At 42.3% G+C, this 16,194-nt stretch overlaps 1 protein-coding gene across 6 annotated transcripts in view; it reads right to left on the reverse strand.

Annotated features, from left to right (window-relative positions):
- The window catches only part of CDK6 (cyclin dependent kinase 6), a 230,921-nt gene extending 215,776 nt beyond the window's left edge, over window positions 1-15,145 (reverse strand). The window contains exons 1-3 of one of the 6 annotated variants that reach the window (XM_036879227.2): window positions 13,721-15,145; window positions 13,007-13,143; window positions 10,364-10,950 (exon numbers count right to left, since the gene is read on the reverse strand). In XM_036879227.2, the coding sequence (XP_036735122.1) occupies window positions 10,364-10,596 (233 nt within the window). In that variant the 5' untranslated portion in view covers window positions 10,597-10,950; window positions 13,007-13,143; window positions 13,721-15,145. Of the gene's footprint in view, window positions 1-10,363; window positions 10,951-11,064; window positions 11,241-12,255; window positions 13,144-13,720 lie in introns of those variants that run through there. The other 5 variants (XM_036879222.2, XM_036879224.2, XM_036879223.2 and 2 more) reach the window with 5 other exon arrangements.
- Window positions 15,146-16,194: the final 1,049 nt, after the last annotated feature.

Here is a 16,194-nt window from a genome sequence, read left to right on the forward strand (position 1 = left end):
CCCCATATCCCATTGCAGTCACTGTCCATCAGTGCAATAAGATGCCAGAGTTCCTATTTGTCTTCTCTGAGCTACACTGTCTTCCCCATAACCCCACACACACCATGTACACCAATCATGATACCCAGTAATCCCCTTCTCCCTCCCTCCCCATCGGGCCTCCCCCACCCCTCCTCTTTGGTAACCACTAGTCCCTTCTTGGAGTCTGTGAGTTTGCTGCTAGAGATGCTACTCTTGACTTATCTCAAAAGTCCTATTTTTCCAAATTATGAACTGGTACCACTGAGTTAACCATGCTTTTATATAGTTCTCCTTGAAATCTTTCCCATCATTCTGACTTGGCCAACATTTATGCAATCAAGAGTAAATGCCTCTGAAATAACCTTTTTCTCTTTGCAAAACTAACTGGTTTAGCTGACATCTGGCATTATCGACCCAACTCTAATGAAATAGTAATTAGCAAAATTACCACTCATTAAATCCCATAGGCTTAAAATAATTTGTAATGATTAGCAGGATGCCACAATCTTTCTTGTGTCTTAATGTGTAAAAAGTGTGTTATTTCAAAGAAGGGATGCTTTCCCAGTTCTTCAAGGGGACTTCCATAATTTAAATATTATTTTCTTGGTTTTCACTAAATATCAGTTTCTTGGTTTTCACTAAAAAGTTTTTAAATAAATTGTTTAGAGCCAATAACCTACAGTTTAAGTCTGCCCTTGAAAAACAAAGATGTTTTTTGGTTTTATTGTTCTATTGCTGAATAAACATTTCCAAATTTATATTTTATACCTCCTGAAATAAATCATTTTAAGAAAAGTAAGTGTTGTATACTAACCATTAGGAATACCTAACACAGAAATTATGAGATTAGAATTGACTCTTGAACAACACAGGTCTATATATACCTGGATTTTTTTCAATAAGTATGTAAGAAATTTTTTTTCAGATTTGCAACAATTTGAAAAAATTCAGACAAACCACACAGCCTAGAAATATGGGAAAAAAAATTTTAAGTTAGGTATGTCATGTATGTATAAATATATGTAGACACTAGTCTATTTTATCATTTACTACCATAAAATCAAGAGTAGGACATTAGTAGTTAAGGTTTTGGGGAGTTATACATGGATTTCAACTGTGTGGGTGGTTCATGGCCCAGTCTCTGCATTTAAAGGGTCAACTATACTTTGCAATGAAAGGAAACAAAGAAAAAAAATTTCACTAGAGATTAGTGCCTCTGAAAGAGAACTGCTTCCTTTCTGTGGATAGAAGTCCTTAATGATAAACACAGAGCACATGGAACAAAATTTCAAATGTCTTATAGCCATGCCATAAGAAGAGCTTCAGATAATAAACAAGAAGAAATTCCAATTTGTGACATAAAAAGGAATGTTTGAGATTTAGAAATTTAAAAGAGAGATGGAGAAAGAATAAGCAAAGACTCCAATTCCTCTTTGAGTCAAGTTGAATAGTATAATGCAAAAGAAATTAGCAAGCTCCCATCAGTTTTGACAATGTGTTATTAGAAGCATTGTGTCCTTGGACTCTCTCACATTAAGTCCACTAATGAATACGACACAGCATTGGGTAAATGCAACACCAATTGTCAATACCCAGATTAAAGACTATATTTTACTATAAAGACTATATTTTACTATAAAGACTATAAAGGCAATACACATTTTCTCAGAAATACCTAGCTCCATTCATACTTTCACATTGGGGGTGGGAAGAATAGAATAGAAATAAACAACATAGTTATCAGTGTACAAGTCAATTTTCTCCACAAAATTATAAACTAATTAAGGGCAGTAATTTGTTTAACAGTACCCTTTATTTGTATAATATTTGATCTTTATAAACCTAATTTTACTTGATCATAGTAAGTCTCTAAGGTTAGAAGAGAATTAATAATTCCTGCTTTATGGTGGGAAAACCACAGTCCAGAGACACTAAGAAATTTACTTCAGGTTACTCAGCTAATAGGTGTAGGAAGACAGGGTAGAATCAAAATCTCCCAGTCTACCAGTAGGAATATTTTTTAAAATTATTATTATGGAAAACTCCAAACATATACAAATGAAGAGAGAATAGTACAATAAACTTTCAAAACTTCAACAGTGATCAGCTTGTTTAATCTACACCCCATTTTGAAATAAATTCTAGCCCTAATACCATTTTTGGGGTAAACATTTAAAGATGTAGGTACTTCCTATGTTTACTGTCAATCATGTTTAACAAAAGGTTGAATATAGCAGATAGTCAATAAATACTTGTTGGATGCTATGGATTTCACATATCCTTTCAGACATTATTGCCCAATTCTGACTAAAAAAAAAAATCACTATTGAATTCCTAGTTGGCACATATTAGTTTATTCATGATTATTGTTTCAGGGCTAAAAATTGCCAGCCACCATGCTAAGTGTTTGAGATACAGCAAGGAGCAAGAAAAACACAGACCCTTCTTTCAGGGACCTTGCAGTCAACTGCTCTGGGTGTGCTGTCATACAAACACGCACATATATATACCTATGCCCACATGTACACACACACAAACATACAACCACAGTGTCTTAAGGTACTAGAATTAGTTCAGGCTAGAGTACTTCTTAACTAAACCTACCAGTTTGTCAAGGTGGAGTCCAAATTCTCTGTATACAAATTATGAAGAGGAGTAGAAGACAAAGTTTTAATGGAATTCAGAATGTTGTTATTAGAAGGGTTCTACTTAATTCTGTTCCTCCTAAGAGTTTTTCCAGTATAGAAAGCCAATGTTATTAAAATTAGTGGGAAAATACAAAAGTAAAAGAATTCAAGCAATTTATTAAAATGTACCCCTTAAATTCTTATATTAAAAATGTTCAAATAAAAAAAAAGCTCAAATCATTTTCAACTTTTACTGAATGTGCTCACATTTTCTAGTGTTCATGTCTTCCTACAGCATATAAATTAATTCTCAGACTATACAATTAACTATGGGAATTACTTAAATTTTAAAACTCACTTTAATATAAACTATACAGACTGAAGTAAAACAAAAATGAAACTTTCTCTTTTCAGTATTTTTTATTATTCCCAGGAAACCAAGTAAGTACAATCCAATGTATAGATCTGTTTCCCTCTTCATCTGACGATCCTTGGTATTAACATTTATGGGATGGTACTAATTCACATGGTTCCCTCCTTAATAAATGAAACTCCTTTCCATTATTTCATTCATTTGTTCTTTATTCATTTTATTTCCACTGGATGTAGACTGTAAATGGACATGACCACAAGACACTCCGTGCCTCAAACTTACAGCTGGAGTGTGGAAGGGTAGAGAATCAAGAGAGTGGTTACAGTGAATAATATTAAATCTTACATAATAGACATAATAATGCAAAGGAACAGACATATACAAAGTGCCATAAAGGAGGTTCAAAGTTATGGTTCAAAGGAAGCAAAGATTTAATCCAAATGGAGGTATTAAGGAGTACACCACACCACACAAAGTAAGGTGACATTAGAGCTTGGCCCTAATGGGTAGCATTTCAACAGGCGGAAACAGCAGTAGAGGGAGAGGCCCCAAGTGCACATTCTGAGATCAGCTCCAGTTAAATTGGCAGAGGTGGAAGGCAAGGAGCCCATTCCCAGAAAAAGGCTTATCTTTACCTGTAAGATACATGTAGCAAATGCACACAAAGAACACAAGAAAATACTATCAAAGCTGAAGCTAGTATTGAAGACAAAAATGGACAGTCACAGGAAGACTTAAAAAAAAAATAGCAGTAAGAATTTGAAAGCTCTTACTAAATAGTCTTGGTGTGCAGATACATTAGGTAATACCCTATAAACCCTGCATCTAGCCAAAGATACTTGCCTATGCTATATGATGAAAATTCCCATCTGATGGGTTTATAATTTAATTTATTCTACTTCATTCATTCAGGAAACATATACTGGGCAACCAATAGTTATTGACACTGTGCTATTTATGGACATAAAAATATAATCCTTGTCCTCAAGTCAGAAAACATAAAATTAAACTGAAAATACTTTTACATCTCAAGGGAGTGTTTTCTGATATGCACTGACTATTAGTCATCCTGTCCTGCCAACATGGGATGTAAACCTGTGTTCGGACCTTACTTATCCTCAAATTGTATTCACAATGCATGTAACTGTGAAATAAAATAGTTGACTAAAAATAAGACAATTCTCCTATGCATTTAAAAACAATTCCTATATAGGCCAAAGCAGGTTTGGAGTAAGTTAAATATTAGACCCCCTCCAATTAAAATATTCTTATGCTGTGATTTTAATTCTACTGAACTGAAATCCTTCAAGATGGCCAGTTAATAGGAATCAGTAACTAAAATGGCTACTTAAATGACGAAGCCAGTAGTCTCCCAAATTTAGGTAAACTACTAAATATTTAATAATTATCCTACCCCAAATGGACTTCTACACTGCTACTGCACACTCACAGATTCCTGCCGCACGCCTTAGGGTGCCTTTACTTCACCTCTCAATGGACAGTGGCTATATGCGCATCTGGTACAAACAAAATCAAGTATGGCAGCAAACTCGTAATATTCAAAACAACTCCACAGTGGCTCTTATAAAACTTCTCCCTCTGATTGCTGACCTGCCTGCCCCAGCAGACTTAGCATCTCTAGATTATCACTCAAATGGTGACCTTTATGTAGGCACGCTTGTTACCAAACACCAGTGCCTGTTTTCAGTATTGTCTCCTGGCCCTTGGACAAAGCCCAACATTATACATACTACCTTCTGCTATTACCAAATCTCCTGCACCCAGTTTCACCTCTCCAAGGTACTATTACCAGGAAGCTCACAATTAATTTCCTTCCTATGAAGACAGAGCAGTTTATTTAAACCTCATGAGAAAAAGTGATAGTGTCATTAATTCTTTAAGAAGTACAGATTTGCTTATGTGTCTGGAGGCTGCTATGCCACCTAGTTTTCAAATATTAAGGCATTTATTTCATTAAATCGGTAGTAGATGCCAGGCCACATTATGTAATAGTTCATTCATCAGACAAGCATTTAGGGTCTTCCTATTGCTCCTCGTCAGAAATGAATTCAATATTATTAATTATTTAAGTACATTATTTACCTGTATTATTATTTAACTATAGCTATTTAGATGATTATAGTTATTTCCCAAATTATTTAAAAGCAGAACTTAATGGATAATACTTTTTACAGATATACTTCAGTAGGGCATATTGCAGAATTCAGGAATTTCCTGAACTGATATGTCATTTATTCCTAGGTAACTATCACCTTTGTCTACATACAGTTCAATTTTTTCCAAACTAGAAATGCACTCACTTAATCTAACTTTTCCCATCAAACAAACAAAAAGAATTTTTTAAAAACAGCTACCCAGATTTTAATAAAGTCAACAACTTTAAAACGGCATGACAGAAAAGTTGCTTGACCTCTGGGCTTTAGTTTCTCAATCTATATAACATAAGAGGGTTGAAAGATTTCCAAATGTTTTCCAACCCAAATAACTGTGAGTTTACAGTGACATAGTCTAAGTATTAATTATTTTGCTCCTGTAAAACAATCCTAGGAAATCATTAATAGTAAGGCATATTTTATTTTTTTAAGAGGGTAATTTACTTTTAAGAGGGAGTTTAGTTTCATAGCTATTTACTCATATCTTAAGCATAGGAAAATACACCCAAAGGCATTCATGTTTATACAAGTGTCCCTCTTATAAGCTGTTTTTTCCTTGATAGAGAAATTCTAGTAATTCCATGGTGATAACAGTTGTATAAAAAGGATACAAGTAAAATGTCAACAAGTCAGAATTACCAAGTTCTTCTGCAGACAAGGAATGGGCAGAACATAATTGTGAAGATATTTTATTTATTAAATAGCCTTAATAAATTGGAAACTTTTCAAGGAATTCTTAGAGAATGAACAAACATACATTTAACATACTGAAACTTAAAAAGATAATTAAACTCCTGCTTTTCTTGAAACAAGCCTAAGCAAATATATTATTCACTCATAACATAACACTTTCATTCAGAAGGATTCCCATGAATCCACATGAGGACTCGGCTCTATGCTGCATCAAATAATGTACCATGTTTCTTCTACCCTGCTAGTGATTACATTTTCCTAGAGAAAAATCATACTTTTATTTTCTTTTTATGATATATATTACTGAGAGCTTTAAAAAGAGAACATTATAAAGCTCTCCTTGAAATGTTTATTGAGCTGCATGGATTTTTCTGTTGCTTTTTTCAAAGCAGCAATTAAATATGCTAACAGTAATAATTTAGCATATTTAGGCACCATATGTATTCACTGAAATGCCATGAGTTTTAGTTTCCAGAATCAGTACTTGAATTTGAATTATCATTGACCCTTAAACAAGTGGAGGACTAGGGGCACCCCCCAGCTGAAAATCTGCATATAACTTCTGACTCTCCCAAAATATAATAGCCTAATGTTGACTGGAAGCCTTACTGATAACATAAAAACAGATTAACACACATTTTGTATGTTATACATATTATACACTGTATTCTTACAGTAAGGTAAGCTAAAGAAAAGTAATTTTTTTTCAAATTGTCACAAACCTCCAAAACATTTTCCAATGTATTTATTGAATAACATCTTTATATAAGTAGAACTGTACATTTCAAACCTAGGTTGTTCCAGGGTCTACTGTACTTTTGTGGCTATGCTAATTTAATCCCTAGGGACAACACTGTTAGCACTCATCATTATCTCTGTAATAACAGGGTGTGGGGATCACCTGTGGTATAAGGGTTCCTTCAAACACAGGAGGAATTACTTGAGGGGAGTAGTGAGGTATGACTTCCACAGTATCTTGCCTAACACCTAACACCATGGTTTTTAAACAGTAGATTCTTCCTAAACTCTTCTTGAATATATGGAGCTCATATCTCCTTATCCTTTAGTTACATGTCAATGTCTTCATATATAGATCTGTTTGTGTGTCCCCAAGGTAAAATTTAATGTTCTGAAAGCATTTAATTCTGACTCATGTTTTGGTTACCTTATTTATTATTCAGCAAATTCCTGGTAACCAAATTATCACAAATATTAGTGGGCTCTATAAAACTAGTTAGGTTAAATACAGCAAAACAAGCCAATGGAAATAAAGAAAAGTGAATTTTTAAAGAGACAAAAGAATTTCTCATCCAATTACAAGGTATGTTCTAGAAGTGTAGAGACTTAGTCTAACTTGTTCACTGCTGTAGGCCTAGTTTCTAGAAGTGTCTGGCACATAGTAAATCCTCAACAAATATTGGGTGATTGAATAGGGTGTTGCTAAACATGCTATTATTTTATCTACCTTTATATATATTTAGTTCAGAATATAAAACAGGATTCATTTGCAGAGGGTAGAAGCTCCAGTATAAATTCTTACTAAAGTCTGGGTCCAGCAAAGGCTCCAGATTTGGGATTACCTGTCGTAAAATAGGAGTAAATTTACATCCCAGACACTGACTGGCTGATCAAGCCTGGGCCTGGGATACATCAAGTGCAGGTAAACAAGAATTGCAAGTCATCATCCCTGGGCATGCAGGCTGTGCCAGTGCCCGCAATAACAAGTCAGCTTTTCTGGCAAATCCATCAAAATAAAATCCTGAACTTTTGAAAAAAACGAGTATGTTTATTATACTCCTTCAAACTTACAGGTTTAACTATCTGTGGGAAGGGCCTATAATTATGATCAATTACTTATGACTTGAAGGCACTTAGAAGGGCAGCTGCCCTTTTAAGAACCAACCACAGGATTGTAAACTGATTCTGTGGTGCAAATAAATCACAGGTTTGGGGGGCCCAAATTTGACAACTCTCTCTTGGAAGAAAACGAATTGTTATCACCTGTCTTTAATGTCCTGACTCTGCCTGAACAAATATCAGCAATCTCTAAAATCCAGAATTCCTAGTCTAGCTTAGTTCATGATATGGGGGCAAATGATTACCCCAAGGCAGAGGCAGAAAGGAAGAATCAGGAAGGAAACAAAATGGAGCAGAGATCTGTAGCTCGTGAGAATGACATTATCAATAATTTTCTCAAGTGTCACTGATTTTCATGGCATACGACTGGTGGTCTTTTCTGACAAAGTACAGGCTAATTATATTCAAGTAGTTTCTTCGTTCTAGAGCCTATACTGGCTGGGTTGGAGTATGATTGTTCTACCGAAAAGATGAAACCGATTCCTTGCTGCAAACTTGCTCTGCAGTAAGGGCCCCACTAATCAGCCTGACCACAGATAATATTTGGACATTTGAAGCATTTTTAAATTTATGAAGTGCTCTCATATACAGCATCTCAGTTTCTCCTTACAGCTCTTAAGAGGTAGGTTCATCATTACCACTTAACATAAAAATAATTATAAAAAATTATTCCTTTGTCTTCAATTCACATATATAGTCTCCTGAAGTTTCTCAGTAGACTCCAAGTCATGGGTCAGTTAAGTCTCTAAAGACACACCAATCTCAAGAGGAAAAATCAAGAGAGTAAGTGGATTAGCAAAAATCTACCAGCAAAGACAGCCTACCTGTGTTACAAGAAGAGACAGTGCTTAGTAAAGGACAGTGTTATACAGAAGTGCCTCTATAACACAAATACGTTAGAAGGACATTATTTTATTTATTTACATAATAATCACCCTTACTCAGACACTCTCCATAGACAACACACAAAATAAAACAAGAACTTTGGTCCTAAAATTCTAGTGGTGGAATTCTTCCTTTGGGAAGTGCCCAGGTGATTCCTCTGGAAAGATAACTAAATTACAGGGGACAATATTATGCACCCTCCCCTTTTCTGTCCAATATCACAGACACAAAAGGTAATCTGTAACTTGTATAGATAATCCCATCTTTCTACAACACTCTCTCATGCTCATTTTCCTAGTTGCATTATCTTTTGTGTCCCTCTCCATCAAATAGGATCCTATCTTTATGGCCATTTACTACCTTCCTTATGTATTTATGATGCTTTGCTGCCTTCAAGCCTGAGTTTAATAGTGTCAGGAACAAAGCTCCACACAAATCATGCAGCCCTAGGTTAGGGAAGATAAGTTAAACCCTCCCAGGAAGATTCTGTAGAAACTTGGGCTCCATGAGTCTGTAGAGGGTTTGGTATTTTAAAGGTCAGTCTTGGGTCTCTCCACTTTGATGACTAATGTTAAATTGTTTGACTTTTTACAAAAATATTTAGTTGTGCTTATTTACATAATTTCATTGACAGTTCACACAGTAGGCATCTATTTGTTGAACAGAATCCCCAGATGGATGGGAAGACAGGAAGAAGACCCCAAGACCTCCTTTTTACAACACATTAATTGTTGAGAAAGGTAAAATCACACTCTAATTTGTAGAAGTTCTGTGCATCTTTCCGACTTAAAACTATTCATCTCTGTTTACAAAAGGATGACACACCACACAATGTCAATCACACAGTGGGGAAATTCCAGGATCACTAAGAAAACACCATCATCCTAAGTCACACACATTCTGTTTAATACTGGTTATAGTACAGGACAGGCTTTAAGAACTGTTGTCTCCTCATCACTCACACAAACAGTATAAGAGCAGAACATTAAAACCTAAAGATTCCATATCTTAGACTCAAAACAAACCCTTTGGAAAGTAGTCTAAGGACTATGCTGGCCCAGACACATAAAGTGATACAAATCAAAAGGCAACATTTTCTGAAGAAATTTTTAAATGCCACTGTTTGAAAGGGCATCAGCACTGATGTCCTTTGACTAGACCATCAGGAATCCTCCCTTAGCATTATGCAACTTAATAAAGAGAAACTGTGGGTGTGATTAGCAAAAATTTGAGTTTCTGCATTTTTTAACGGTATTTATACCAGGCTCCACCAGTGAATTTCTCTTCCTACTAATTATCACCGCTTCCTGCACCTTTTCATTTATTCTCAGCCTCAAAAACTCCCCAATGTCCAGGGAAAATATGGGGGTGAGGGGTGGGGGGGTGGCAGGACGTGTCTCAGGTTGGCTGGTTCTGCCCCTAAAAGGCACCCAACTTTCCTGACACCCTTTTCAGGACTGACAGGGAGAAAACACTTGTAACTTGGACAGTGGCGACGAAGCCTGCGCAGGTCGCATTTCCTGACTTGTCTTTCTGCTCGCAGTCTGGCAAGGTCACCGACTCCGGCTCCTGGTTCTGTCGACAAAACTTACTCTCCCTCTGTAAGATCAACGGGTCGTACCGTGTTTCCCAAGCCGCCCTCCGGCCCGGTACCTTCCTGGGCCAGATTATCCCGCGTCCGACCGTCCCCCGGGCGTGGCCCCAGACGGCGCGGGCGCAGCTCCCCCGCTCACCTGACCACGTTGGGGTGCTCGAAGGTCTCCAGGTGCCTCAGCACCGCCACCTCGCGGATGGTGGAGAGCGGCATGCCCTCTTCGCCTGTCTGCACCCGCACGCGCTTCAGCGCCACGAAACGGCCTCCGTTCTTCAGGTCCCGGGCCTTGAACACCTTCCCATACGCGCCCTCGCCGATTTCCGCCACGCACTCGTACTGCTGGTCGGCGCGGCTCAGGCTGTCCTTCTCCATGCCGCCCGGACGCCGTCCGGCTCGGCGCCGCTGGGGCGGGCGGGGGGCGCGCTCGGCTCGTTCGCGGCCGCCGCTCGCCTCCTCCGGGACTCTCCGAACCGCTCCCTCGCGCCGCGGAGCTCGGTCTCGCTCTCCCTCAGCCCCGCCGACTGCCGCGCTCCGGCGCTCGCGCTCTCGCGGCCGCCGGGGCTGGATGGAGCGACCTCCCCGCGGGCGGGCGCAACCCTGGTGCCTCCGCGAAACTCCGCCTGCCGAGTCGCTGAAGAGCGAGCCGATCCCTCCTCTTTCCTTCCCGAAGCGCAGCCGGATTACATAGTCTCTGCCCGAGCGCGTCTCAGTCCACAATCATTCCACCTGAAAGAGAAGACGGGAGGACAAGAAGAAAGTGCCATCAGACATCCTAGGTGCCTTCCTCGGGGTTCCCGCGGACTCCCCTCCTCCTCCTCCTGCACGAAGCCCCTTCGCTACCCTCCGCGCGCTCCTGCCCTCTCCCAGGCCGCTTAATCCTTCCTGGTTCCTCCGAGAAAAGCGAAGTTACTTTTCTTTCCTCTGCAGGGCCGGAGCCGTCTTCGCGCGGAGAGGCTGCAGGGCCCCTCGGGGATGAGCGCGCCGCGCGGGACACAGTGGAACGGGAGGGGGCGTGCCGAGAGCGCGGGGGATGGGAGGCGCCGGGCACGTCAATGTCACGGCTTAATATTTATCCCTACATCATTGTGTTGCGCTGCTACCACCCCCGCCTCCCCGGGCCTGGGCGTGCTGTGAGAGGGGCTCCCAGGGGAGCCGTGGGGCGTTAAGGGGTCGTGCAGTGGCTGCGGGTCCAACCGAGTGGGGCCGTACAACGTGGGTGGGGGCTCCCAGGACCCTGTAACCCGATGCTGGGAGTGTGCGAGAAGGGATGGTCAGACATCTGCTCTGAAATTGCTTCCTTTCTTTCTACTTTCAGTTTTTCTACGAGGAGACATTTAAAAATGACTTGCACACACAAATGGTCTTTTTAGGGTAAAGGAGTCTGGGTTGGAAACGGAATTCTTTCTCCGATTCAGAGGACCTCCCTGGTGTACAACCATCAGGTCGGGAGCGGCTGGGGCTCCCGCTACTCGGGGTTGGGTGAGCGATGGGGCCTTGGACGGGGGAGTCACCCACCGGACCCTAAGGGTGGGAGAAAGGGGTGCTCGCCACACTTTGGCTTGTCGTCTCCTTAAAGAATAAGGAGTAAGGTGGCCCTGAAATTTTCAACAGATTTCAACCTAAGCAAAACTCAACCTCCTCTTTAAGAGGGTGGGGGTGGGGAGAATGAATGCTGAGCCTCCGGGGGTCCAAGAGAAGTGCTGCGCCTTCGGGGCCAGGATTCGCGAACCTTTTCCCACTCCCAGGATCGTCAGCATGTAGGTGGCTGAGGTGGCTGCTCCATTCCCCTTATGGCTTAAGGCCTGGTCCCATCTGCAGCCAGTCATTACTACCCCCCGAGAGCCTTCCACACGACCAAGTGCAGGAGTGGGACGGGACGGGTCTGGGGGAAGGTAGGTGGACACTTTTCCTCCCCATTCAGTTGCAATTCAGGACCTAGGGAACCTCTCCAACCCATGGCCGCCGCGGCCTCAGCTGGACACTAGCCACGCCGACTGCGTGTCCGGAATTCCCGGGGTACCTCGGAATTACCTGCCCGGCAACCGCTGGCCCGCTCGCCTTCTGCCAGGAATTAAAGAAACAAATGGCGCGACCCCCACAGTATGCGGTTGGCGGGGACCGCAGCGAGGACAGAGTTCCTCACATTCACTCCATTCAAAATTCTCCTTAAAAGGTTAAGACGATTCCTTGGGGAGCAGAGGAACGAGCCCCCGGAGCCTGCACTGGGGTCTGAAGCAGGCCGAGGGCCACACAGGTAGTCGGGGCGCCGCCGCCGGCTGCACAGCCCGTCCTCCCCGCCCGAGTCCAGCCGGAGGCTCAGCAGCGAAGACAGCGTCGCGGACGTCCCACCCCCGCAGGGAACTGCGCCCGCTGCGCCCGCGCCGGCTCCCCCCGCCGCCCGGACTGTCGGCCCCGGCGGAGAGAAGCGGGAGCAGCCGTGCCCCCCCCCCCCACTTTGTTGTTGTGGATGTTGCTTTCCCACGCTGGCTGAATGTGACTTGACCCCATTTCAAAAAAGTTTGACATAGTGCTTCAACATTTCCGCATTCCTCCGCGACTACAAAGACTGCAGCCGCCTCCTTCTGCTTTCTGTCTCTGCTCTCTGTCTTCACACTCAATGAAATCCTTCATGTGCCTCTCCCGAAGCCTGCCAAGCACCGCAGGGTCGCCACCAGCGCAGCGACGAGAGGCCGCACGGGGACCACGACTCCCGGGTGTGCGCACACGCAAATGCGCCCACGTGCACACTGGCGGGAGCGCCGCGGGAACCAGAGCTGCTTACCGCAGGGTGTGCGTTTTGACTCCGATATTTGAAATAAGTTGGGAAACTAAAGCAAGGGTGCGTCCTAGTGGGGCTCCGAATCTGGGCGCTGACCGGCTGCATGCACTCCTCCAACTGTGCACAACACGCCGCGGGGGCTGCTGGCGAGAAGCCTGCGTTAACGTTTATCTCGTGGCGGTGAAGGTGGAGCCCACATCCACACCTCAGAGGGCTGGAGAGGGAGCTTTCGTGGGTAAATAAATGATGAGGCCCGGCAACACATTCTCCCGCATGGAAACCCCACAGACAGTGCATTTTAAACCCTAAATGTGGATTATCGTATGAGTGTCGGTGTGGAGTTTAAATTCCGTTTGAAGAAGGTGGATACGGAGTGTTTGTGTGGGTGTCTGTGCGTACAGCCACGTGGGAGCGGACACAGGATGCCAGCATTAGAGGGGTCCCTTGTGTGGAATGTCCTCCTCTCGGCGGTAATATTAGGAGCGACTCCTTCAGCTTCCCCAAACTGGCCCCCGCAACTACCCCGCCTCGGATCGTCAGGGGTTAACCAAAGCCGATTCCAAGGACAAATACCACCCGCCCCCTCCTCCCCAGCCGCCCCCCCCCCCGTCAGTCACCTCCACCTCCACCCTCGCTTCCGACTCCGGCCAAGCCCCCAAGCCTTCCCCGGGACCCCCCACCCCGCAGCCCACCCACCGGAGCGCCGCAGCTCCTTACCTGAGGGGCTCGGCCGCGTCGGGCCTCCCAAGGGCGCTGCGGGTGTCAGTCGGCCCTCCGCACGTGTCCGCGGCGGCGCGGAGCAGGTAACCCGCTCGCAGGAAGAAGTTACCAGCGTTCTCTCCCGCGAGGGGGTGGGCACAGCGGCGGAGGGCGGAGGGACGGCGGAGGGCGCCGCCCGCGCCGCTCGCTGGGGGCGGACGGGGGCCGCGCGGCTCCGGCCGGAGCTCGGGGCCCGAGCCGGGGAGGCAGCGGGGGCGGAGGCGGGGGTCCGCGAGGCCGACTTTGCCGGAGACCCACCCCGCGGCGCGTTTGGGGGCCCGCTGCGCAGTGGCGAGCAAGTGTGTAAATTAAAGCCTTCCGGAGAGAGGAGAGGCGGCCGAGACCCGGCTGTGCTCTGAGCCTCCCAGCTCCCCACCTCTAGGCTCCGAGTGGGGGGCTAAAAGAAGAGGGGGAGCTAAATGAAAATTTCCGGCTTTCGCTGTAACTGGAGTGGGGGATCTTGAGACAAATGTGTGAGAGGCAGAGTGGGATGTGTCGTCGGGAGTCGGCGGAGTTTCCAGACCCAGGGTCGCCCAGAGTTGGGGTTTTGACAGAGTGAGGTGGGGGTATCATTAGTCTGTGATGTGGACGGCTGGGGAAAACACGAAACAACCAACTATAATTATGAGAGCCCGATGGGGATGGTAAATACCAACACTTTCCAAGAAACTGAAAAATCAGACCAAAAACTAACTCTTCTTTATTAAAGGAAAAAAAAAAAGTCTGGCAGGACGCCTTGAAGAAAAGAAAATACTAATCTGTCCAAGCACTTTTCACTTTCAGCATGAGCTACGTTTGTTTTGTTTTCCTTCGCTTCCTTTCGGCCTCACAAAGCCCTATCTTTTCCTTTTGGACAGAGGATATGATTTGGAAATTGTCAGGCACTCTGTGGTTAACGATCTACTTAAAAGGTCTGGTCGGTTCACAGTTATTAAGTGGTTAGCAACTGCTGAGGGTTCACGAAGGTATTTCTGAGGAGCTGAAAAGACTAAAATTTAGTGTAAATAACAGAACTGCAAGATAATAGACACCCACATACACACACACCGCCTCCCCACACACACACACACAAAGAGAGGAGAGAATGTGACTCCGTGGATGCCCAGTTTAATCGCATTATTGGAATTCTGAAATATGAAACCTTCTAAGAATGTATACTTTACCTGCTGAGAAAACCTGAATACAATTATTTCAGGTGAAAATGAGATTTTGGAGGGGAAAAAAATGTCTTCAAGAGTTTCTACACTAGAGTAAAACAAAACTTTAAATTGCTGGGTTTTTTAAAAAAGAATTCAGTGTTCTCCAGTAATCTGTTGAATACTTGAAACCCTTTTTTAAAAAAACTTAAAAGAATTTATTTCAATGCTCTGTGGAAAAATTAAAACCCAGCAAAATTCAGGTGAATTGGAAATACTGCCTCTATAAATCTTTTGACTTTTGAATTAAACCATATTGCTAATTTCACAATAGATCAAAATTTTGCCTTTATACTTCTATACTATAGAAGTAACAGGTTAGGTAAATAAAAATTGTTGCATTTCCATTAGCAAATATTTTGCAGTGCATTATAATAATTTATTCTTAAATGATGCAAGTGAATAATTGTTTCTTTATGCTTAAGATAATTCATAAAATACAGTTTGTGTTTAAGAACATATCTTCTAAAATCCAATTTCTGAATAAAATTTGTGTTTGTAAAGCTATCTATATTCTCATATACTTTATAGACTGAAGTAAGCAAATCGTTAGATTTTGTACTTAAATAAAATATTGGATCACTACATTAGACTTTAAGCCAGAGGCACAAGTGGGAATACTTCGTTTCTGATCATTGTTTACACTTATCAATGCTTTTTAAAACAAGATTTACTTGCTGATAACTAGTATGTTTATATAATTCAGAAATAATTGTCAGTAGTCATAGGTACCAGCAAATGAGTGCAAGAACTTACTTGAGTAAATAAATTGTTTAAAAAATAGTAAGCTATAAATACCTTAATAATTAACAGAAAAATGTCTTTTTTACAGTAGGTTATACTTTTAATTACTGAATTTGACAACAACCATAGGTGAATTAGAAATTCCATGATTTAGGGGACTAGATCACTTGGACAAGGTAAAAAACAAACTTTATTTAATTATATATGCTAATACTTAGTTGAGAGTTAACACTCTTTTTGTCATCTGCTTTATTAATAGTGTTAATCTGTCATTATTCATTCTCCCTGGTTATGGTTCACATGAAATCCCAGTTGGTTAACGCTTCAGACCAGGAAGTTTTACAGTGGGTTGTGTAAAATTAGTAAATACCAGATTGTTTTTGTTTATGGATAACTTCCTCTCTGAGTAACAGGTTATCATAACATTTCTGCAAAGTTTATAACTGTGAACCAAATTCCGACTCCTTTGTTTAGGAGTCTACTATGAATGAA

This window comes from Manis pentadactyla, chromosome 7, assembly GCF_030020395.1.
Source record: "Manis pentadactyla isolate mManPen7 chromosome 7, mManPen7.hap1, whole genome shotgun sequence".
In the NCBI taxonomy this organism is placed as follows: domain Eukaryota; kingdom Metazoa; phylum Chordata; class Mammalia; order Pholidota; family Manidae; genus Manis; species Manis pentadactyla.